At 38.4% G+C, this 25,331-nt stretch overlaps 2 protein-coding genes across 7 annotated transcripts in view; one reads left to right on the top strand and one right to left on the bottom strand.

Annotated features, from left to right (window-relative positions):
* Nucleotides 1-595: 595 nt before the first annotated feature.
* On the top strand, nt 596-2,068 carry LOC113572485 (ADP-ribosylation factor 4-like). Of its 2 annotated transcripts, none has more exons than XM_027002124.2 (6): nt 596-842; nt 1,049-1,129; nt 1,296-1,360; nt 1,512-1,583; nt 1,680-1,805; nt 1,929-2,068. In XM_027002124.2, the coding sequence occupies exons 1-6, from the start codon at nt 776-778 to the stop codon at nt 2,013-2,015; spliced, it is 498 nt and encodes a 165-aa protein (XP_026857925.1). In that variant the 5' UTR covers nt 596-775; the 3' UTR covers nt 2,016-2,068. The 2 variants fall into 2 exon arrangements, with proteins under 2 accessions (XP_026857925.1, XP_026857924.1); XM_027002123.2 differs by having other exon boundaries at nt 597-842; nt 1,251-1,360.
* Nucleotides 2,069-12,429: 10,361 nt separating this feature from the next.
* dennd6aa (DENN/MADD domain containing 6Aa) overlaps nt 12,430-25,331 on the bottom strand; it is a 20,951-nt gene continuing 8,049 nt past the window's right edge. For 3 of the 5 annotated variants that reach the window (XM_027002141.2, XM_027002138.2, XM_027002143.2), the window contains exons 5-20: nt 24,857-24,937; nt 24,321-24,426; nt 24,051-24,130; nt 23,886-23,945; nt 23,730-23,785; nt 22,772-22,894; nt 21,913-22,008; nt 19,559-19,653; nt 19,232-19,297; nt 16,650-16,714; nt 16,468-16,557; nt 16,074-16,127; nt 15,769-15,878; nt 15,367-15,469; nt 15,185-15,259; nt 12,430-14,719 (exon numbers count right to left, since the gene is read on the bottom strand). In XM_027002141.2, coding sequence (XP_026857942.1) covers nt 14,588-14,719; nt 15,185-15,259; nt 15,367-15,469; nt 15,769-15,878; nt 16,074-16,127; nt 16,468-16,557; nt 16,650-16,714; nt 19,232-19,297; nt 19,559-19,653; nt 21,913-22,008; nt 22,772-22,894; nt 23,730-23,785; nt 23,886-23,945; nt 24,051-24,130; nt 24,321-24,426; nt 24,857-24,937 — 1,392 coding nt within the window. In that variant the 3' untranslated portion in view covers nt 12,430-14,587. The remainder of the gene's footprint in view (nt 14,720-15,184; nt 15,260-15,366; nt 15,470-15,768; nt 15,879-16,073; nt 16,128-16,467; nt 16,558-16,649; nt 16,715-19,231; nt 19,298-19,558; nt 19,654-21,912; nt 22,009-22,771; nt 22,895-23,729; nt 23,786-23,885; nt 23,946-24,050; nt 24,131-24,320; nt 24,427-24,856; nt 24,938-25,331) is intronic. The other 2 variants (XM_027002142.2, XM_027002140.2) reach the window with 1 other exon arrangement.

The raw sequence follows: 25,331 nt of genomic DNA on the forward strand, positions 1-25,331 counted from the left end.
ATCACTCGTACTTGCTTCCTCTCCTCAGCAGATACGTTAGACACTTTTTCAAAAGATTGCTTTGCCCCTAGCAACAAACACGCTATCCTATTGACCTCATTATAATGGAAATGCACTAGTCTATTAATCCGTGCTATTTTATAAATTTTATAGGCCTGCTAAAATTTGACTATAAACGGTGTCTAGATATTGTGAAATTATCAATAGGTGTGTAGCGTTAACAAGCCTGAATACCAGATAATCAGTCAAAAAAGACGGGACCACAAGTAATAACATTACTATGGACAAAAAATCTGAGCGACACTACAGCGTTCAAAAAAAGAAAAGAAAAGAAACTGACAACATTCTTATAACGACCTCAACCATGTGACTAACTCCTACCTTTTTCCCAGACCTATATCTGAAAGCCTTAAATGATGATGATTATTACCGTTATTGTTGTTTTTAGCACTTCACAACAAAAACACCGAGGCACGTACAAAATCCTACCCACACACCTACTCAGACTTTCGTCATTTTGAACACGGTACATGTGCCTGAAGAGTAACTTCCGTTCCGTATCTTATAAGCGTGTATTTGTCCAACGTAGCGAGTACACTGTTGTCACCTAAAACCGAAAGTATTCCGAGGAACACCAGTAACTATATAAACAGTCGGAATAGCTATATCCAGCAGATTTTTGTGAAGAAAAGGGACGAGAGCTCCAACTTTATTTTCTGTAGCTAACAACCAAAAACTCTTTCTTGTTACAACCTTTAAAATACAGTGTCTCGCGATGGGTATTGTATTCTCTTTCATATTTTCCCGTCTATTTGGGAAGAAGGAAATAAGATTACTTATGGGTGAGTTCATTTTATTTCATCTTTTAGATTTAGCTAACCTAGCTTCTTAGTTATAGAAAATCTATCATGTTTTTTTTATTTTATGGAACCAATACACAGTAATATTTAATTTTTTTATAAATTAGATTTACATTTCTGAAATAATTATCCGGTAGCTGTTGATGTATGCTGAAAATATAACGTGAAATAAATGTACCTCCTCTTAGTTGGTTTAGATGCAGCTGGAAAGACTACTGTCCTCTACAAACTCAAACTGGGTGAAATTGTCACAACAATTCCAACTCTTGGTAAGATAAGTGTTTTAAAGTCACATACAAATAAACACTGATATAAAGCAAATATTTTCATTCATGCTATCCAAAATCTAATTGTCAAAAATGTTTCTTCAACATATTTTTATATGGACAGGCTTTAATGTTGAGACAGTTGAGTACAAGAACATCTCTTTCACAGTCTGGGATGTGGGTGGCCAGGATATTATCAGACGACTCTGGAAGCACTACTATCCGAATACCCAAGTAACTGATATAATCTTTGTAATTAAAATAATTATCAACATATAATTTAGGATGAAGCTGAATTCTGTTTAATTTATTAATTCTTGGATGTCATATTTAGACATTAGGTCAAACATAAATTCAGTTGAATGACGGTTTTCATGTACCACAGGGCCTCATCTATGTGGTGGACAGCAGTGATTGTGATCGCATTGAGCAAGCTAGTTCAGAACTGCAGAATATGGTACATGAATCCTTCATTCTGTTGATGTTATTGTGACTTGTTTCCATTAATTTCCTAAAACTAATGCATGAACCTCATTCTTTTTTTCTTCTTTAGCTTGAGGAAGTTGAACTGAAGGACGCAGTTCTGCTGGTTCTTGCTAACAAGCAGGATTTACCCAAAGCTATGCCAGTCCAAGAGATGACCGAAAGATTAGGACTGCGTACAATGACAGGAAGAACTGTGAGTAGATGCAATTTCTGAGAATATTATCTAAGATGATGATATAACATTGCTGTAAACACTCATGTAAATTTACAGCAGTAGCTGTTACTGACATGCTTGTTTCTCTTTTTCTCCCTCCAGTGGTACATCCAGTCAACTTGTGCAATAAATGGAACAGGTTTATATGAAGGGTTGGACTGGCTGTCTGAAGAGGTCTCCAAGAAATAACATTTTTTGCACTAATTCATGTCTCTGAAAATTAAAATTACAGTATTCATATATGTAATAATGTTATTGTGTATTATATTTCTTTACATACCTTTCCTATCGATCATGGACCTTTTTTTAACAGGAATAATAACAAATATGGAACAAACACATGCAATATACACCTTTACCTAAACAAAGAACCGATAACTAAATATAATGCCTGAGCTATCCTAGGTTCCCTAGCTTTGTCCATTATTTACTGTGACAACAGATACATTTCAATATGCAGTTTAACAAATATGAGATTTTAACAATGGTTTGTATAGCAGCTGCATATCAGGCTTCAGCCATTAAAGTAATTGGGCAAATATGCAGAATACCAGCACACCAAAGGATCAGTTTTATTTATATATGTATATATATATATATATATATATATATATATATATATATATAGAGAGAGAGAGAGAGAGAGAGAGAGAGAGAGAGAGAGAGAGAGAGAGAGAGATACTTAGTCAGTTTCAGCAACCATCCAAATACAACCTATCACAAACTATTAGTTTTCTTTGAAATAGCCAGCAATTATTTAAATGTCATTTAAATCAGCAGAGTAGAATAATATAATAATATATAATAATATCAGCAAACACTGTTAACACAAAAATTAAGAATTTCTAAAGATCAAAATATTGTTGGATGACTAGCTAGATGATATAAGGCATTAACTTTTAAATTGTATCAAACTAAATTAAGTATCAATTCTGTATCAAGAGAAAAACTCCTACACTACACACCACCGCGGTCAAGCTATCCATGCTTTAGGGCCTAAATTTAAAAAGTATGAGAAAAGTGTTGGTTAAGCAGATATTAGGAATTTTAAATTGATTTATGACAAAATCACATAGTAGAATCTGTCCAAACCCACACTGATGATAGCGAAGGGCTACCATTCTTGGGTGGTAGTGAAACTGTTTTGGCATTATCTCAAAATTCTGAGAAACAGCTAACAAAAATCAGCCTACTATGATATGAATATATTTATGTGACTAATATGGATTTATGAATATATGGTACAATAAAATCTGATGGCCATTAATAAAATCATGAGAGCCAAGGGTTTCCTACCCTTAGTGGTAGTGGAACTAGGTTGGAATTATGGGGAAAATTTAAGAAATAGCTACTGATAGTGTCTCAAAGCGCTGTTATCGATAGTAGGATTTTAATATGATTTAATATGTACAGTACAATGTGACTAAACTTGAGCTGGTGATAGATAAGAGCAACTACTCTTGAATGGTATAGCATTTTTTTTTTTTACATTATGGACAATTGCTTTTACAACACATAAATGATATGATTTTAATATTGATTTATGAACAAATGACACAGTAACTGTTGCACTAGTGACAGGCAAGGGGTCCTACATTTATGAGGTAATGGAATTGTTTTGGCATTATGGGAAAACTTTGAGAAATATAATTTTTCTCATGGACCCAGTGACTACTGTGAAGAGTCAAGTCAAAAAGTCAAATTTATTTATATAAGCACTTTTTACAACAGCCATTGTCACAAAGCAACTTAACACATGTCAGAGTTCAAGCTCCCAGTGAGCAAGCAAAGAGTAACAGTGGTAAGGAAAAACTCCCTAGAACATGAGGAAGAAACCTTGAGAGGAACCAAGACTTAAGGGGGTGGGGGGGCACATCCTCCTCTGGCCAACAACAAACACTACAATAGAAACAATATAAATAATAAAAAACAGATAGTGAGAAAGTAAAAAATAAAGAAATAAGTAAAGAATGTCTATTATGTCCAGTTTTCTAGATGTTCCAGTCTGGTTTGTGTTTGTGTGAACTGATCTTGTATGAGAAAGATTGTTAGAGACAACGTAGTTGGCTGGGATGTAGGTGCGGTGGGCAGAGGGTCATCAGGGGGTGGTGGGAGGAGCCATGGCAGCTGAGTCATGTTGAGGATCAGTAACAATATGACATCAGGGGTATGTGCACCTCAGCAGAAACAGAGAATAGATTATTAGGCATGTCCAGGTACAAAGTTGTGTAAATTAAGGAACTGTGCAAAGATGGCCTCCTGCAAGATCTAGCTAAGGCAGCACAGCTAAAAGGATAAAGCCAGAAGGACATAGGCATGAGGGCACCCTGGAACTTCAGCACTATGCTGCTTTCAGTCAACAAACTTGAGTGACAAAAGGTAGGTGAAGTGAAAGCATCGTAGCATCCCAGTTTACCATAACTCTCAATGCCCGTGTAGCCCCAGATCTACATCTTTACCTAAGATGGGTTACTGCATAGTATGGGCGGTTTATAGGAAAAAGCTCTGGCCCCTGTGGTAGAGTAATTCTTGATACTAGTAAGCCTGCACCTTTTGTTCTAAGCAGACATGGTGTCTTGTAATGGACTAGGATGTCGCTAAGGTACTGTGGGACAAGAACATTCGGTGCATTGTAGGTCATTAGAAGTATTTTATAATCAATATGAAATTTTACTGGGAGCCAATTGTCACAGTTGGCACCTCCTAGCATCCCTGTCTCCATGATTTCCCTGTCTCATGTTGTTTAATTTTCTCCATTCCTGTTCCAGTCTGTTTTAGTTTTCACTGTTTTCATTAGTTTTCACCTGTGACTCAATACCTTGTGTATGTAAACCATGCCTTGTTTCCTGTGTGTTTGCTTGTAATTGTTAATCCAAGTCTCCACATGTGTATAATACCTTCTGTGTCTAATATCCTAGCCTTTGTTTGTAATTCCTAGATGTTCATGTTTCCTAGCCTCATGTTTATTCTATCCTTTCTTTTTTCCTAGCCTCTTTGTTTTTGCAAGCTTCAAGTTTCAAGTTTGGTGTATTTGTCACATACATAGTCATACACAGTGTAACTCATCGTGTGTTTAGTTTCTTTTCTGTTAGCTGTGTATTCCCAAACTCTGCATGTTGGCTCTGTGACCCTGGACTGTTCAAATGATTACAACTGTGGATTTGCTCATAATAAATCACTCTTCTCAGCATATGCGTCCGCCTCGTAATCGCTCAACGTTACAGAATGACCAGACTACTAAGGACGCAGTGAGAGAGCGAGACTCTGGTATATGGTTGTTCCACTTGCAACTACGGCTGTTTCAACAGTCTGAGTCTATCACATCTCAGCACCACCAAGCCAGAGGAAGCGAATAGTTTTCCTGCATCATGTGAAGAGAGTATGTTCCTAATCTTTGCAATGTTCCTGAGGTGGAGAAAGGCTGTCCAAGAAATTTTTACATGATCTTCGAACGAGAGACTGGGATTCATAATCTCTCCAAGATCTTTAATTGTTAAAGAAGATGTGATTGGGAGATCATTGAGGCTCATTGATTAATTAGAGAGCGAGGACCTAGCTGTCTGTAGGCCTAACAGAAGCACCTCTGTTTTGTCAGGATTAAGTGAGAGAAAACTTCTCAACCTCCAGTGCTGACATCCTTTAAATACTCCTCAGTAATACTAAGATGATATACATCCTCTGGTTTGGCTGAGTATAATCCGCATAGCAGTGGAAACTACATTTATATTTACGGCATTTAGCAGACACTCTTATCCAGAGCGTCTTACAAAAGTACTTTGTCATTTACTCATAGAATATATCCAAGTACAGTACAGTAGGCTAGAATTAAACATACCAATGAACTAGAATACTATAGAATACAGGGATGAATGCTGATACCTAGAAGTGCAAAATACATAAGGTCTATCTTAAACAATGATAAGTGCTATAAACAATAAGTGCTAGAGTTTGTTAAAGAACATAAACAATGCCCTACAATAAGTACTAAATTAGTCAGTCAATATGGGAGCAGTGTCAGTTGTCCTTTAAATATTCTGCAAATAGATGGGTCTTCAATCTGCGTTTGAAGACTGCAAAGGACTCTGCTGTCCGGACAGCAAGTGGGAGTTCATTCCACCATCTTGAAGCCAGGACAGAAAATAGTCTCGATGCTTGTTGTCCATGAGACCTGAAGCAAGATATTTCAAGCCGAGCCGTACTTCAGGTTCGAAGTACTCGAGGTACAGATCAGGCTTTGACCATTGACCTCATGTATGAAGGGGCTGGTCCATTTTTGGTTTTGTAGGCAAGCATCAAGGTTTTAAATCTGATGTGTGCAGCTACAGGGAGCCAATGAAGGGAGTAACGTGTGAACTTCGGAAGATTGAAGACCAGTTGTGCTGCTGCATTCTGGACAAGTTGTAGAGGTTTGATGGCTCTTAGAGGAAGACCAGCAAGTAGCGAGTTGCAGTAGTCTAGCTTTGAGATCACAAGAGACTGCACAAGCACCTGGGTAGCTTCCTGTGAAAGAAAGGGTTGAATCCTTCATATGTTACAAAGGAGGAATCTTCAAGACTGGGTTAGATTAGAAACATGATCTGAGAACGACAACTGGTTGTCCAAAGTTACGTCCAGGCTACGGGCAGCTTCGGATGGTGATACCAGTGAGTTCTCAAAGGAAACAGTGAGGTCATGGTAAGGGTTGGGAGTACCTGGGATGAACAGAAATTCGGTTTTACTGGGGTTGAGCTTCAAGTGGTGGGCTGTCATCCATGATGCGATGTCAGTCAAGCATGCCGAGATACGTCTGGAGACCTGCGTATCAGAGGGTGGAAAAAAAGAAATAATTGAGTGTCATCAGCATAGCAGTGGTAGGAGAAACCATGAGAAGATATTACATCACCAAGAGAACGAGTATACAAAGAGATGAGAAAGGGGCCCAATACTGAGCCTTGTGGAACACCAGTGGAGAATCTACACGGTTTGGATGTGGATCCTCTCCATGTCAACTGATAGGACCGTCCATCCAGATAGAACTGAAACCATCTCCAAGTAGAGCCAGTCACACCAAGCCTGCAAAGAACAGAGAGAAGAATGTTGTGGTTCACTGTGTCAACGGCTGCTGAAAGGTCTAGAAGAATCAAAACAGATGACAGTTTGGCAGCTTTCGCAGCATTAAGTTTCTCAGTCACTGCTATGAGGGCAGTTTCTGTAGAATGTGTCGATTGGGATCATGCAGCTGGTTATGGGTGAGAAAAAGAAACAATTGATTATAAACTGCTTATTCAAGGGCTTTTGAGAGGAAAGAGAGAAGTGATACCGGTCTGTAGTTGGTAATGCTGGAGCTGTCAAGTGTGGCCTTCTTGAGGTTTGGTACCACCCTGTAGTAGGCATGTATGCAGAAGATAAGGAGTTGTTGATGACAGAGATGAAAGGAAGCAGATCTCTTGCGATTTTCTGGAACAGAGCAGAAGGAATTGGATCCAGCAGTCATATAGTCGGATTGCTGGAAGTCAGGAGTTGAAGAATTTCATCTGTGGAGAGAGGAGAAAAAGAAGTCAGAGAGTTGGATGTTGGGGAATGCACATTGGTTGGAGGGGTGGGAACAGAGGAAAAGGACTGGTGGATTGCTGCAACCTTCTCCTCAAAGAAGGTGATTGCGACAGAGGGAGGAGGAACATGTTGGAGAGGACTGGATGGAAAGAGAAGGAAGGGAGAGAGAGAAGGATAGAAAATGATGGTCCGAGAGGTGGAGGGGGGGGTGACTGCGATGTCCGATGTTGTGGTGGTACAGGTGAACATCAGGTCCAGAACATTGCCCGCTTTGTGAGTTGGAGGAGAGTGGTTGAGGGTGAGGTCAAATGTTGTCAACAGTGGAAGGATGCAGGAGGAATGCAGCTTGTCTGATGGAAGGTTGACGTCACCAAGGAGAATGAGTGGATTTCCTTCAATGGGGAATTGACTCAGAAGGATGTCGAGCTCATCAATGACATGATCTAGGGAACCTGGAGGGTGGTAGATGACAATGATAAGACGTTTGGTGGGGAAAGACACTGTAATAGCATGAAATTCAAAAGAGAAGATGGAAAGTGTAGAGAAGGAAAGTGGAGTGAAATGCCATTCTCGAGAAATTAGTAAACCTGTGCCACCACCCCTGCCGAGAATCCTCGGTAAATGAAAAGGCAGAGGACAGGGCAGCCAGACTCGCCGAGTTCTCAGGGGTGAGCCATGTTTCAGTTAGAGCCAGGAAGTGTAGGAAGTGGAGGAATGCTAATGCTGAGATGAAGTCAGCCTTCTAGACAGCAGATTGGCAGTTCCAAAGCCCTCCTGCCACCACAATATGCGATGGTGTGGAGCGTTGTGTGAGTCAGTGAGGTTGCTGAGATTTCAACATCTATGATTGCATCGAGGAGATCTGTGGGATATGTAGACAGGAATTGTGAAGCACATTTCAGATGCTTGATTTGTGGATGTATGAGATAAAGGATAGAGATAATATGAGAAGATACTTAGCTGAGTTTGTGAAGTCCTGTAGGTGAGATGTAGATGAACTGATTGAGAACACCACCAAACTTTCCCCAAATGTTGATTACCGCTACAGACATGTGTCTTACAGCTAACAAGCAACTATCAGCTAACAAGAGTAATTACCGCTACCAAGCAACTAACAACTAGGTTTATACAAGCCTTGAATTTCACAGAATCTAAGACAAAAGTAAGTGAACTCAAGTAACCAACCAGATGATAATCCAACAAGACAAACCAAAGCACACAAATTAGCACAATGTTTATATACAACGTTACCTAGAGGTAGCATATATAAAGAAAAAAGCAGAGGCCCTAGAAATAGCCATTGGCTAGATAAGATTATAACCAGAAAAGGGGTGTTCCCCTAATCCCAACAACACTTTCTAGTCTATCTAGTAAAATGTGATCTATGGTGTGAAATGCGGCACTCAGATCAAGCAACATAAACAAAGAGACTCTACCTTGGTCAGAAGCCAACAATAGGTAATTAACTGCTTTAATCAGTGCTGTGTCTGTACTGTGATGAGGACTAAATCCTGACTGAAAGACTTCATGCTTAGAAGTAGAAGTGTTCTAAGTACTCCGACCTGGCAGCCAAATGCAGGGAGGCTGGTTGGTGACCTTTGTGATAGGTGGGGTTTGTCGACTCTTTAACCTTTCATCTGGTCTGTGACATGGGATATATTTGGAGAGCTGTCAAGTATCTGGCTGAAGAGGCAGCGAAAATTAGTTTCTGGTTATGGCTAAGGAGGAAGCATAGGAGTTGCGAACCAAGTCATACCTAGGGTGTAAGCAAAGGGTGGCAGGGAATGATGCCTACCATCACTTCTCCACCAGGAGATGTACTGGGGTTAAAGGAACGAAACAGACTGGCGGTCCCCAGCTGATGACTGCTATATGCCACTGCAATATTCATGCTCCCTAGGCTCTAAAAAAAAAAAAAACAAGCCACATGCCACTCCCACTGTCCTCTTTGGAAAAAAAGACCAAGGTAAAAGGACAACTCAAAAGTAAATCAGAAAATTTACAGAGCTCCAGAAGGGCATAAAAATCAAAGAAGGGGTTTAGCTACAGAATAAATACATTAGGCAGCCCATAAATTAGGCTATACAGTTTGCTAAACAAAGTTTAACAGCACTGGCACCAAGACTTCAAGATATACAAAAAAAGCAGCAGCCAAAAGACTAAATGCCCTCTTCACCAGTGAACCAACCAAAGTATGCTTTCAGGTGCAGTGCAACATGACCCCAACTATGGATCCACCCAGTGGTTAACAGATCTCAAAGCAGAGCACCACGATCTCTAAGAGCAGGAAAGAGTCAGCATTACAAAAGTGGATGTCCAAGAGTAGGTCAGAAACATGAAGAACATAGCTTCCCCTGGCCTCACTGCTGTTCTGCATAGGCCTGAATCTGCTCAGCCAGATCAACAATAAGAGTCGGTATGGGTACAGAATCAGTAGAACTATTGTCAACCTCCTGTACATGGATAACATCAAGCTGTATGCCAAAACAGAAAAAGACATTGATTCAATGATGCACTTTACCAGGATCTACAGCAAGAGCATGGGAATGTTATTTGGACGGGAAAAGGGTGGTTGGCTGATGGTACAAATAGTAAAAGTGATAAGAGCAGGGTAATTGAGGATTGCCTCAGTCAGATGGGGAACATGTTCACCATGTAAGCAGAGGAGGTGCCATGGAAGGATAAGCCTCTATGGAAGGTACCACCAACACATAGCAGAGGACAATTCTTCCAATGGCTGGAAAAGGCAGGACTGAAGGACAGCACAGAGGCCCTAATCATGGCAGCACAAGATGAAGCACTAAGCACTAGGTCAATGGAAGCAGGGTTGTATCACACCATAAGGGACCCAAGATGCAAACTGTTTAAAGAAGCCTCTGAGATCCTTTAAAAAGAAATCAAAATGTTATTTCACCAATCCAGAAATTTAACGCCAACTACAAGGGAGACCATGAAGATGCTAGCAGGCAAGTATACACTGAAACAGACATTAAAATAGCAGATAAAATACAGGAACATATGCAAGGAACATTTACAAGATCACATACAGGAATATATGCAACATATGAGCTGGACACCGAATGTGAATAAACCACAAATGTGAAAAAATGGTGGCGTGGTGGACACCAATAAAGCTCAGTGGGACCTCCAGATATAGACATAAATAAACAAACTGAAGCAAGCAGACATCATGATAGTGGGTGAGATGCAGAAAATGGCTGTGCTAATAGATTTGGCAATTGTAAGTGATGCAAACATCCAAAGTCATACAATGGGTACATAACAATAATTCAATAAATATTGTGGCATGATTTGATAACAATTTGATTTATTTTATGCAGCTTCAAAATGTGATATATAGTGAACTAAATAGACATTTTACAGAAGTTTGCCATACCAATACTCCAAATTCCTATGGTAAAAACACTTCAATGTCATATTCTGAATACATTGGAACAAGTTCTACAAAGAAAATAGTGGAGCAATAACAATTTGATTTGTGTTTTTATGGAAGTTTTAAATATACCATAGTGAAGTAATTAGTCAATTGCACAATTTTGCTATATGATTTATCCACATTCTCACAGTAAAAACATAAGAAAATCTTATCATGAGCAGCTAAGAAAGTGATCTTTATAAATATACTGAAACTATTTTAAAAGAGGTTCGAATTTCCAACAAATTTAAGACTTTTTTCTTCTACATATGTTTTAACATATATCTTCTTTAGGTGCATTACATTTCAATAAGATATGCTTAATTAGTTTTTCAATCTCTTTCAAGCTTTCAACGGTTGTTTCAGAAACAGACTACCATAATACAAGATATAGATGTGCACTCAAAACTTTAGAGGCTATAGCATTATAACTGCCATATACAAGATAGTTATCAAAATGTTTAAACGAAGTCTGATTGCTCTTCATAATTTGATATAATCATTCCATGTAATCAATAATATGAGCTGCAACATCAATTTAATCCTCTTTTAACTGTTTTAGGAATGTTTGCAAACATCAATGACCTTAAGCATTATTATAAGGTTGGGGGAGGGGGGTAAAATGATTTGTGAGACTAAAAGTCCTACAATAAATGTTTACTTCAAGTTGTGGTTGCTAAAGGTAATTCTACAGGTTACTGAATTATAGGACGTACTTATTTATTTTTTTGGGGAAAAAATGAAATCCTATTGAAATTGTTTACATTTTTTTGGGGGGGGGGGGGGGGTGTCACATGAGGTGTTGCTTATAGAGGTTGGTGAGGACCACATAACTTATTTAGGCCCTGATGAATAAAAACACAGAATTTAAAGCTGGGGGTACTTTCTTTTTTTCATGACTGTAGAGTAAATTTGTTCTAGAAGAGAAGTGAAAAAGATTACTATTACTGCAAAACTAGACATAAAATAAATAAGCTTAATGGATCCATGGTTAAAAAGATGAAATCTTGAAAAATGTTTTATGCAGAAAAAAAACAGTCCAATTCTAACTATTTATTTATATACACACACAAACAAATCATGACTGAGATATAAAACACTGAAATACTGTAGCAGACTGTGGTCAAGATCATCCTGTGTGTGTGTGGTTTGGTTTTATATATATATATATATATATATATATATATATATATATATAAAAACCCAAACTATACACACACACACACACACACACACACACACACACTCTCTCTCTCTCCTTGGAATCTTCTTCAGGATTACATAGTGATTGCACCAACATAGTGTATCATACATTGCATTACATCTGTGCTTCTCTACACATTGTTTGCAGAATCAAATAATCGAGTAATCATATATTCCCCTTTATGACATTAGTACACATTAACTGTATATGTAACTTAGAAATTGTCAAAATCAAAAATACAGGTATTACAAAATACTGTTAAGTGGGCATTCTGGTTATGCATAATGGCAGGTAATTTTTGCCTAGTAGAATAACAGAATATACCTCTATATAAAAGTATGTCAAAATATGGTCTTTAAGTACAAAAACAAAGAGTTGCCCAACAACCAGTCATCACAGGCATGCACCAACTAATAGCAGTGACTGGCTCAGTTATCCAACCCATCTGAAGATACTGTCTCAGACTAAAAGACAACAGCAACGTACACTTTAGGGGCTGCTCTGAGCTTAGGAAGAGCTAAGGTCTCTGTAGCAAAGCAGCTGGCTGTGCACTTCAATTCTCAGTAATTCTCTTCAGAAGTGATACAACATAAACCTGACATTCTTTCAGGTATCAGTCCATGATTTTCATTTAAAAAGAATAAAACAGACTACCATTGCAAATTGCATCTTTGGTTATTCATGTGTTGCTCCCTAGCACAAGGCACCCGACAGAAGAAGGCCTAAGGATGTTTCAAGGAATTCCATGTGAAATACACGTTTAGTCAGTTGTGTACATTCAAAATCATTTCATTTCATACAGTTAACTTTCAAAGACTAGTCAATAAAACCATTCTTGTACATACCAAATGTCTCATGATACCTGAACCTGCCTAAAAATTAAAAGTTACTAAAAGTTGGGAGGATGGGACTCTTCTTATTCTAGTTCATTAAATCGCATTAAGTCACAGCCTTAAGAACCGTTACTGCACACCAGTAACACATATACATAAAAGCTGTTTGAAGATGATCAGATAGCCTTGGTAGGGAAAAATATCACTAGCTGAACTTTACCACAGGGAGAATGGCAAAACGCTGTCGCTGGGCTAAGCCTTAGAAATCCTGTCCACACAGGAATTTCCCAAAAGCACAAAGCAGCAGTTTTCATTTTGAACATGTGTTTGCTTTCATGCACTTCAAACACAGAATGGGAAAGGAGGTAAAAGGTCAGTTAGAGCTAAATTAAATTGTCAGAAACTGATGCTATTTTTGGTCTGAATCAACAGTACAATACAAATGACTACAGAAGGTGATGCTGATGCTATGGCAGTTAACTTATGAAAAACTCTACATGGACTTTACCCAAGCTCCTTTTAAAAACTATTCTTTGATTTAAGCTTAATTTTTCTCAATAATACAGCAATGATGATTAGGACCATATAGTAAGAAGACCCTTAAAATGAGAATGTGCTATAAATGAAACATAATTTGCAAATATTTAGACATAATCAAAATAATTGCCAACTTCAAAAACACAATGGCTCATTCACTTTTGCTATTTTCAATGTCACAGCTCCTGGGTCAGTATAGGAATTCCATGTCTACAGTTTTCACTTCTTTAAAAAGTATGTATACTAGATGTTTTTATTGCATTGTAAAGGTAAAGAAAACCTTCACTGCATGTTTCAATAACCCAGACATTTGTAACAGCCTCCATCAGCCTGTTAGAAAATTAATTTGAGGCACATGTTAGCATTTCTTCATTAACATATTTAGGGCCTATTGGGAGTGGTCTTATTGTTGATCTCAGAGTATGAGATCTTTAAAGCATCTTTAATGCATTGCATAATCATAAACCTCCTCCACCTTGTGTCAGTGCATATATTCCCCCTCACTCACTGCTCATTATTGGCTGCCTAATCACCATGTTATATCAATAGATTAGATTTGTCAACGGAAATTAAGGAGCTTTCTATTAAATTAAATAGCGAAAACTTTGTCCTCACAGCAAATCCTTTTTAGTCTATGGCTAGACATAACCTGGATATTCCTTGACAAACCTGGATATCCCAGGTATCTTAATTCCAAGTGCTTACTGAGTTTTAAAAACATGCTTTGTAAATACATTCACCACTTCCATTTAAACACAATTTAAGGAGATAAACATTTTTGCTTTTGAGTTTTTCACAATAACTTCTCATGTCTCTCCACCTTGATTAACTTCAAACTGGCCAGGCAGCCATGTTTGAAAGCACAAAGAAATGTCAGTCTCACACAGTGAGAGGCAAATGGTATAAGGACATTAAAGTTGTTAATAATAATAATATACATCACTCCACCTAACATCTCTTTCACATACAGCATGGTAAATGTTATCAGGAGGATAGGGCCTTCACTGGACTGCAGCAATGCCAGCACTGCCACTTTCTAGGATACATGATTCTGTAGGAACATTTGCACTTGAGTGAAGAGCCAGTTAAAATCTCCCCACAGTTTGTTATAAGTTATTTGCTGAGCAGTCCTGGTGCTAAACCCCCTCCAATCAACCTCAAAGAGTTCTGCCTTTCCCTCTTGGCCTTGATTATGCAATAGTTTGGGGTCTTCTAAAGGTCAGGGGGTGGCAGGCTTTTGCAGGATACCCTGCAGGTCATCTGGAAGGGAGAGGATAACTGACTCAATATGGGCCTGAAGTTTAGTCATGGTCCCCGCTCTCACTGGCAGCTGCTCTCTCTGTGCCTGCATCTGAAAAATAACAGAAAATATATGTAGGCCCTCTTAAGGTTCATGAGAAAAAGCTACCTTATTGCACAGGTCTGTACAATATATTGTTTGTTCATGGGTATAAGAATATTGCATTTTTGGATACTTATATTGCGGAAAGCTGTAATGTGCAAATAAGCCCTTCACGTTTGTTTATTACATTATTATTGTAAACATCTGGAATAATTGTAGACCGACACTGTTAGGGTGTTTTGACAAGCCACCACATTCACAGGATTAAACAAAACAATTTTGGCCAAAATAATGCAAGCCATGTTATATCAAGGCTGCATCAATGTTTAATATATCACAAACAATAAAATCTCAAAATAGTATGTGTCAACACTGAGACCTACTGGAAATGTGGTTATCTAATAAACACAAAATGACAAATACAATAAAAGCTGAAAAGAGAGCTATAAATCAAAATTAGGGTAACAAACCAACCAGTTTGTCCTTCAACTTGAGCACAAGGTCGACGGTTTCCACCTCTGTGTGTTTCTGAATTCGCAATTGGAGATCCTGGGCAAACAGATGTTCACAGTGTCAGCTAATCACTCACCATCACCACTTTTAAAGTGCATGGTCTGATTCAGCAAAGCAGATTTAATGTGTTTGTTCATTCTAACCTCATCACATAGTGCCTCGAGGTGCAGAGCCTCAAGTTTCTGCATCATCTCTTTCCTACGGCTCCGAAACCAGCTGTCAAAGTTGGGCGACTTAAGGAACTGCCTGCAGTACAGATGTTCACAAGCTATTCATTAAGGTTCATTAAGGTAAACCTTTCAGGATGACTGTAATGCTAAGATCACTTCCTGTTGTGCAAGTCCCTCACTATTGTCAAACTACTATAATTAGCTCTACAGTTCCTGTTTCCTGGGAGCTTTCTTTTAAATACATCTCAAGTATGTAGTTTGAGACCAATCATATATGTCTGTAAAATAAAACAGGTCCTGTGAATTGCTAAGATACTATGCAGGACCCTTAAGCTCCTGGGTAGAGGACCCAGGACAATGGCATTGCTGCTGCACCTGTAAAGGCCAATCCAGTCTCCTTTAAGCCGAGAGGTGAGCTGAGGACCAGCCTTTTCCAGAGTCTTCATAAACTCCTCTTGGACAAAATGCTTCAGCTGAGGAGGACTCTGAATGGTGGAAGAAGACAAACAAGAAATAGCAGGAGATAAAAAAAAGGAAGAAAAAAAGAATGCTAAGTTTAAAGAGTATGTATTTCCATATATTCCAAAAGAGCCTTCACATATTTATATCAACAGGTGCAGCAATGCAACTGAAAAGTTAACTAAAGTGTACTTGAAGCAATAACAACATAAATATCATACTTTCCAGGGACAGATGCTCTTCTGTAAAGGCATCAGACTGGCCACATAGCGCTCCTGCAAAATTGACCACAGCACATTCTTAGTAACTGGACTAGAATACTTTCTCCGTATCTAAATAAAAGGTAGCAGTATTTCTTATTGCTGTGACATTTATAAGCTTATAATACTTAGAATTAGCCATTCCTATGTGTGTTCAAAAACTTTCCTAAACAAATTTCACATTTTGGTGTATTAATGCTTTGTGAATCTAGCCATGTTGGTTCTATGCAGTTTCAAGGCTTGTTGGTATTTCCCTTACCATGTGACATCCTATAGCATTGGCACCTGTGTTGATTATCCATCATCTTTTCACAATGGTACACCTTTGCAGGGTTTCTGGTGCAAAATCGCTTACCAAGGGAATGATGAAGCTTTGCGTCAATTCCAGGAAATACCGCCGCAGAATGGCATTCTGAGCAGCAGAGGGACGTTTCTGCTGAACTCCCTGTTGAGAATTAAAAGGTAACATGCATACACAAACAACATCTGATCTGATGAAGATCAATCAATTTCATGTCTGTTCTAAAAAATGCTGACCTTCTGCAGTTGCTTAATGATGTCTTCGTCTTTGTTCAGGAATGTCTTATATGCGCTATATACACCTGTTCAGGTCAAAGGAGACTTGGATCACAAACAGGAGCACTTTGCCAGTTCTACTTAATAGGATACTTTAATCACCATGTTCCAACCAGGCGATATTATCATTACCAAAGCTATAACAAAAATAAACGCAAGCAGTGAAAAATTACTCACAAAAGTACCCTTTAACCGAAATAAATATAAAAACGACAGTTATAATTTTGATTAAAAGAAAGTCAATGTTCACTACAACAGTAACGAAAATAAAACAGAATTACACAGAAAAAACCTTTGTATTTTAGATAAGGCATTTATGATGGCTTTATAGCAGTGGATTCCAGTGTTATTATAGTTTTGACATTTTCATTAGTTTAGATTTTTATTTTGCTTTTTATTTCATTTTTTTCAATTTACCAAAGAAACAGTTGTTAACAGATATCGACATGTGGCTAGGAACCGGGTTTCCTGACAGTTATACAGCGGGTGAAATGAGTATTTGAACACATCACCAATTTTCAAAGTAAATATATTTCTAAAGGTGCTATTGAAATGAAATTCTCATCAGATGTCTAACAACCCATCCAATCAACACATGCAAAGAAATCAAATAATAGATGTAGTTATGTATAATAATGAGAAATGACACAGGGAAAAAGTATTGAACACATGAAGAAAGAGAGGTGCAAAACACCATGGAAAGTCATGACACCAGCTGAAATCCATCAGTGATTAGAAAGCAATCCTGTCACTTAGTGCAATTTAATATCAGATGGTTCAACTGATGGCCTATAAAAAGTTGTCACATTACCAAGGGGCCACGCAAGAAACATCTCATGATGGGGAAAACCTGTGAGCTCTCTCAAAACCTTCGCAACCTTAATGTTGCAAAACTTAAGGCATTGGTTACAGAAGAATTTCTAAATTACTGAAGGTTTCAGTGAGCACTATTGGAGCCATAATCCGGAAGTGGAAAGAACATAATTTCACCATAAACTGGCCACGATCAGGTGCGCCACGCAAGATTTCAGACAGAGCAGTGAAAAGAATTATCAGAAGAGTTGTCCAAGAGCCAAGGACCACCTGTGGAGAGCTACAGAAAGACGTGGTATCAGCCCGTACAATTGTTTCAAAGAAAACAATAAGTAATGCACTCAACCTCCATGGCCTGTATGGACGCTCACCATGCAAGACTCCATTGCTGAAGAAAAAGCATGTTGAAGCACGTTTAAAGTTTACTCAACAACATTTAGACAAGCCTGTGAAATACTGGGAGAATATAGTCTGGTCAGATGAGACCAAAATTGAACTCTCTGGATACCATAATACACACCATGTTTGGAGGTCAAAAGGCACTGAATATCACCCCAAAAAACACCACACCAACAGTGAAGTTTGGAGGTGGGAACATAATGGTGTGGGGCTGTTTTTCAGCATACGGCACTGGCACACTTCATATAATTGAAGGAAGGATGAATGGACAAATGTACTGAGACATTCTTGATAGAAATCTGCTGCCATCTACCAGGATGATGAAGATGAAACGAGGGTGGACATTTCAGCAAGACAATGATCCCAAACACACAGCCAAGGAAACTCTCAACTGGTTTCAGAGAAAGAAAATAAAGCTGCTAGAATGGCCCAGCCAATCACCTGACCTGAATTCAGCTCAAAATCTATGGAAGGAACTAAAGCTAAGAGTTCATAGAAGGAGCCCATGGAACCTTCAGGATTTGAAGAGTGTTTGTGTGGAAGAATGGGCCAACAATCACACCTGAGCAATGCATGCGACAAGTTTCGCCATACAGGAGGCTTCTTGAAGCTGCCATTGCCAACAAAGGCTTTTGTACGAAGTATTAAATAAATTTCAGTACGCATGTTCAATACTTTTTCCCTGTGTCATTTCTCATTATTACACATAATATATGGACATCTATGGTTTGATTTCTTTGCATGTGTGGATTGGATGGGTTGTTACCGACATCTGGTGAGAATTTCATGTCAATAGCACTTTTAGAAATATATTTACTTAGAAAATTGGTCACATGTTCAATACTTATTTCACCCGCTGTATGTGCCTAACTTCAATTTTGACGCCTGGGGAAATGTACTAAGCAAAGCCTACTAAAGTCTTGATGCTTGGTCATACTACAAGGCAGGATTTGTTAGTGAAATTAAAGTCACAAGATCACCAATAGATATTCTGGTTGTATGGGGACAGGTTTGTGCAAATGTTTGTATTTTATTACAACTTTAATTTTGAAAACGGAAAGTTAGCTAGGCTTACTTTATTCATAGCCAACTGTAACATTATATATATTTGCAGGTAAAACAACCTCCCCTCTGAAGGTACCATTAAATATATCAAAGATCATTTCTTGTGGTCACTGTGATCTTCAAATCTTTATCTGTTCCAAGTATAGCTTTGAAATCTGCAAAGTTATCTGGATAGCTGTGTAAACTGGGTTTGTCTTGTTGTCTTGTTGTTTGTCTTTCATATTTCAGACTTTATATTATATTTCTCTAGCCGGTTAACATCTCACCTGGTTTAGAATCCAGAGTCTTTAGATTCTTTAATTTCTTCACCTTCATTTGTTTGGCCATCTCTTCTTGGGATAGAAAAGAAACACTTAACACTGAATGGGTCTACTGACTACTAAAAACACAAAACAAACAAACAAAAACACTATCTCCAATACTGTCTTTGTCCACCCGGCTGCACCTATAGCAGCACATTTAGCTCCACTGCTAGACACACGATCAACCAGATGGTAGTTTTAAGAATAATTTTTTTTAAATCAATATATACTGAATGTTGGAATCCCTAATTTCTTTCAAATGTTTCCTAATGTTTACTGTTAGATAGATACCTGTTTGCTTCATGTCTCCTATGCGGATGATGTGAGGCCAATGCTGGAGAGTTTTTGCAAAGAAAGGGTTTGTTACCCCCAAGATGACAGATGGTCTGTGGACAAACACACATACACCACTGATATAACAGAATATTAATTAATTAATAGTAATTAATATTCCAGAGTGATTTGCTCATGTAAATAATATGTCATGGACCGCCTTTCTCCACCTTAATAGTACTAAGTTACTACTAGCACTAGAACCAGAACATTTGATCACATCACCCCTGTCTTAGCTACTTTACATTGGCTCCCAGTAAAATTTCGCATTGATTATAAAATAATTGTAATTACCTACAAAGCACTGAATGGTCTTGCCCCACAGTACAGGTGCAGGCTCTTTACTAGTGCCAAGAATAAGAAAAACTACGGCTGGGGGCAGAGCCCTTTTCTCCCACTCTATGGAATAATCTTCCTGTAAATGCTCGAGACAGTCTCAATATTTAAGGTTAGGCTAAAAAAATTAAATCAGTACAGTACAGGCATTTTATTAACTATTTCCCCTTAGGTAAAGGTGTAGATCAGGGGGTCCGTGGGCATTGAGGGTTATGGAGGTATGGTAAACTGGGATGTTATGATGCTGTCACTTCACTTCTTTTTTTATCACGAGTCCATCACATTGTAGTTCCCCAATTTACACACCCTCGTACCTAGACATGCCTAATCTAGTCTCTTTCTGCCGAGGTACACCTACCCCTGATGTCCTGATGTTAATGAACCTCGTTCCGTCTCAGCTGCCTTGGCTACTCCTACCACCCCTTGATGTGCCCTGCTGGATCCCACCACACCTCCACCATAACTACTTATCCATTGCCTTTAATGGACGTTCGCTTGCTGGTTGGGTCTCAGATATATGCACACCTCGGGATAAGACTAGGACTTCTAGAAAGTTGGACTAAACATTAATTGCCTATTTTATTTTTTATTTGTTTTTCTCTTTAAACTGTTGCTATTGTGGTGTCCGTTGTCGGCCAGAGGATGATGGGCTTTGAGTCTTGGTTCCTCTCAAGGTTTCTTGCTGATGCTCTAGGGAGTTCTTCCTTGCCAGTGTCACCCTTGGCTTGCTCACTGGGGGCTTGGACTTGGACATTTGTAAAGCTGCTTTGTGACAACATGTGTTGTAAAAAGCGCTGTATAAATAAATTTTGAAATAAGTTTTACATTTTTTGATAGCAGGCAGCAAACCATTACTTCCTATTTTAAGTCCAAGAATGACATGCTCGGATTATAGTAATGATATAAAAAACAGGCCAGTTTTACTCCCTTTGCTACAATGTGGAACAATATATTGAACAAAAAGCAAAAACAACAAACAAAAAGCAATATGTTTTTTATGTTTATAAATAAAAATAAATACATAATAAAGCTTTGACAGCTATCATGCAGGCAGCTATTGAAAGAAAAGACGAGCATGAAATACAACCTATCCAAAGTAGAAAGAAAGATAAATAAGAAACTAAATCAATATGTATACAACAGTAACACAAGACTCTCCATACAATTATTGGACTACTGACCAACATACGCCCTCCTCAGTATAGACATAAATACTGAAATCACAAGAACAGTGATCTTTTTGCATCACAAACATTAGAAGCATTATGAATATTAAAAAGATTCCATTAAATTATATGTGGCTTTGATAAACTGGAATGCTTCTAATTCTAATTCTGTTCTGCAGTGAATAGAATCATTGTAAGACCACATTACACTACATGAATGGTGGGCATTCTGCTCTAATGTCAATTACAAGGCTTGCTGTGAACCTGGTGACTATTTCACTTTGTATTGGGAAAGTGTGTTGCAGAGAACTGTTCTATGCATAGTCCACTGTAGCATCATACTGTTCAATGAACCTAGAATCCAATTCCTATTCCTGTAGCACACACAAAACTAATTTACATTTAACAAGTGTAACAATGTAAATAAAATGTGAGGACGCGTTATCTGTATGGTCATTTACGTTCAAACGCAGACTGAAGACCCATCTATTTGTGGAATATTTAAATGACCACTGATCCTGCTCCTATGTTGGCTAACTGAACTAGAATGCTGTTGAAATACAGGGATCACTGCTGATGCCTAGAAGTGCAAAACACACAAGCTCTATAATGGACAACAATAAGTGCAATAAACAATACTCTACAAGTACTAGAATTTCAATGGTATCTTAGACTCTAACCTATTGTACTGGCTAAGATGCATTCTATGAGTAAATGACTAAGCACTTTTTAAAGTTGCTCTGGATAATGTAAATGTTTGGTCAATTTTCTGAAGCAGCGTGATGGTAATACTGGGAACAGTGTACTTACGGGGCCTGTGTTCGGGTTGTGTACTCCTTGAACTCACTGTCGTGGATGGTGAAGTATGGCCGGAAGTCGCTGCAGTAGCGCAGTGGTGCAATACAGCTAAAAACACAAAATAATTTTGAAAGAGAGAGAGCTGTGAAGAGTTTAAATTAAATGCACATTTATTAAACATCAATGCTCAAGCTACTCTGATCTTGAATTTAAAGGAATATGCTAGCACTGAGAATTGCTAACACTGATGATGATGTTTTAAAGCTAGCAGGATTCCATTAACACTGTGCACCTGATCCAATACCAAGTGGTCCTCGGTAACTAAATTTACTGTTAGTCATATTAGCATTTATGAGTGAAAAGTCCATTTTAGCATAGAATATTAAACAAAATGTTTAAAATATGACTCAGAAAGCTAGGACTAGGCCTTTTGCCATCTTACCTGGCTGTGACGGTCCTAATTTTGAGCTGAAATGGTGTAGAATGTATATCTCTAGGGTTATACATTGTATGTCCCACTGGTGGTCCTGCACTGAGTCCCGGCTAGTGCTGTTCTGCTTTTTTTTGTTTGTTTGTTTCTTGGAGTCTAGGCCTTATATTACTTTCTCAGCTCTTTAGATCTACCATGATCATAGTGAAACAATTAAAAAGATCATAAAATGTGTAAGATGCATGAACATTGCTTTAGTATGTGCTGAAAGTTGTATCTAAGAAATGCTTGCTCCAATGTGTTTTAAATCTCTCTGACAGCACTGTATCCAAAACCATGAGACATCTCTGAATGTAAATGAATAAACTCTTCAAAAATAGCCACTGTCCTGAAGGGGCAATAGTGATCACATGAGCCTCTTGAGATGGGACTCTGACTCACCTGACTAATGCCAGAACAGTGTCTGAGGACTCGGCTGGTGATGGTGCCATAACAACGATCGCTTCGCCCAGCAAAACAAGTTCCCACAACATCTGAATGTGAAAGAACACTGGGTAGAAGCACCTACAAAAGAGAACAAAAACAAGACTATTCCTGTTACCAAACGAATTCCTGAACCCAGTTCATGCTGGCATTTCTTCTTACACCAACAAGAATCAGCCCTGACAATGGGCTACAGTATTTTGGGTAAGGAGCTTTTCAGCAAGTCTGGGGCTCTTGAGGGAACAGAGAATGCATCCATGTGCTCTCTGGTTCTTTAGATGATCTCCAAGCAGCAGTATGGATGAAACAGATGGAGGAATGCCACTGAGAAGAGAAAACCAACACCATATAGGGGATCTCTTCTCTCAGTGGATGGCCCTTCTGGCCTCATCTCTGTCACTCCATCAATATGGAAATTTACATGCAACACTTCAGGCATACTGTTGCCAATTTATTTATGCCTGTGGAAAAAAAGTAACTCAACTAAACATGGATAAAGGAGGAAAAGGATTATCACATTAATTGCAAGTGAAAGGTAAAAGTAAGGCGCTTATAAAATGTGCATATTTTTGCAACAAATATTTTTGGCCTATACAGTTCAAGATAGACACGTCCCATGGCCTATACAGTTCAAGATATAAATGCAATTTTTTAAGTTTGTTGTTTTTTTTTCATACATAGTTTACAGTAGGAAAAAACAGGATTTTTTGTCTGTTTTAGTGAACTCCTTCTCACACAAGGGCAAAAGGTGTCAGATACAAAGTGTCTAAGAACAGTCATAGAAAGTACAACATGATTGGCTTCAAGGAGAACAAAATTGCACTTCCAGGTACCACCAGGAGGCAGCACAAGATGTGTTTTCAAGCCTATACCAATGTAAATATATGTAAACAGGAAGGAAACATCTGTGGTTTACCTGAAGAGGTCCACTTCATGGATGGTAGGGAGTACTATAGAAACAAGGCTGTCACTCTGAAATGGGTAACAGTGAATGGTTAGATCTACAGAACTTGACAGGAGTGAAGTTCTACATGGTAGTCTCTGGGTTTGGTAACACAATTGTTTCTATTACCATTGTAGTTTGCACAAGCTGTGAGGTCCCTGGCTTGTCAGAACATGTAGGAATACGCAGCTGAGAAATACAGATGGTACAGTTAATGAACTGATGTGTTTCAGCAAGCTCACAAAGGTAAAAAAAAAAAAAAGAAAAGAAAAAGAAAAGCCACTAAAGCCTTACCTTCATGACTACACCCATGATTGGGAGGGTTAATATTTTGCCTGGACATGGCATTGGCCACCGATCAATGTCATTGCAAGCTGTTTGCACCACCCAAAAAAGAAGAAAAAATATTATATCTTGCTCTTTATGAGAAAATCTTAATTTGGGCCAAGAAAGCAATTTTGGATGGTGGTTATATAAAGATATTAAAAATGACATTTAGTTTTAGTGGATATCTAGGCATGCAGACCTGCTCTATATCTTTCAATATCATCCATCTTTACTCACCAGCTTCTAAACAAGGCTCCTGTTTCTCAAAATACTCTGGGGCAATGAGCTTCAGAAGGGAATGGAAGAAGGTAACATAGGGTAGCTTGCTGATGAGAACCAGAGACTAGAAAAAACACAGACAGTAAGGGTAAGAAAAATGTAATAAAAAGAAAGCACAATATAATAATGGTGACTCATACAACTGAAATCCTCCAGGAGAAATAAAACTCTTTAAGAACCTCACTGCTCTCTTTTCCATCTATGTCACTATTTTGAGGTTGTGAGTAACTTTGACTGTTGGAAAGAACTGAGCTCTTGCTTCAAGTCATGCTAATTAGCTGGCCGTTAACTGTGATGACAAGCAGTGCCATGGCATTTGGATGCACTGTTGAGACTTGTTCTACACTGTACATCAACTTGGAAATCAGCAGTAGCTTTATGACAATACAGATTTGCTGAATTAGCTAAGTGGCACCAGTTCCACATTTATTTACAGATCCATGAATGTATCCGCATGAACTTGCTGTGCACCAAAAAAATAGTTTTTAGCTCACCTTCTGAAAGTAGCCCCTCTTCAGTGATTTGTCTCGAACCTGTCGGAAATAGACGTAGCCGTAAAAATGTCCCAGGTCTTTCTAAAAGTCAAAGGAAAAAAACAACACATTTAAAATCATCATTTAAAAATGGCAAATGTGCACTCAATGACAGTTCTAATGGCTTAACCATCCCTCCCTGGCATCACGGTTCCTATGGCAACAATGTTTTTGTTTCATTCCCGATTTTGTTTACTTGTGCTTCCTTGTTTTAGTTTCATTTTGTTCCACGCCCTTGCTTGTATCCCTGCCTGCAATTATGTTCACCTGTGTCTTGTTAGTCTTCGTCAGCCTTTGTATTGAAGTCCCCTGTTTTGTTTCCCATGTTGTCGGTTATTTTGGTTAACATGGTTGTGTGTAGATATGGTACCGCTGTTTCTTGTCAGTTATATAAATAAATCACTTTGCTCTTGTTTATGTTCATGCTTAAGTTTTC

This window comes from Electrophorus electricus, chromosome 20 (genome assembly GCF_013358815.1).
Source record: "Electrophorus electricus isolate fEleEle1 chromosome 20, fEleEle1.pri, whole genome shotgun sequence".
Taxonomy (NCBI): Eukaryota; Metazoa; Chordata; class Actinopteri; order Gymnotiformes; family Gymnotidae; genus Electrophorus; species Electrophorus electricus.

Coding starts and splice junctions, on each gene's coding strand:
- LOC113572485 (XM_027002123.2), top strand. CDS start 776: ATGGGTATTGTATTCTCTTTCATATTTTCCCGTCTATTTGGGAAGAAG. Junction 1,130..1,250: donor CACAACAATTCCAACTCTTG/GTAAGATAAGTG, acceptor TTATATGGACAG/GCTTTAATGTTGAGACAGTT. Junction 1,361..1,511: donor ACTACTATCCGAATACCCAA/GTAACTGATATA, acceptor CATGTACCACAG/GGCCTCATCTATGTGGTGGA.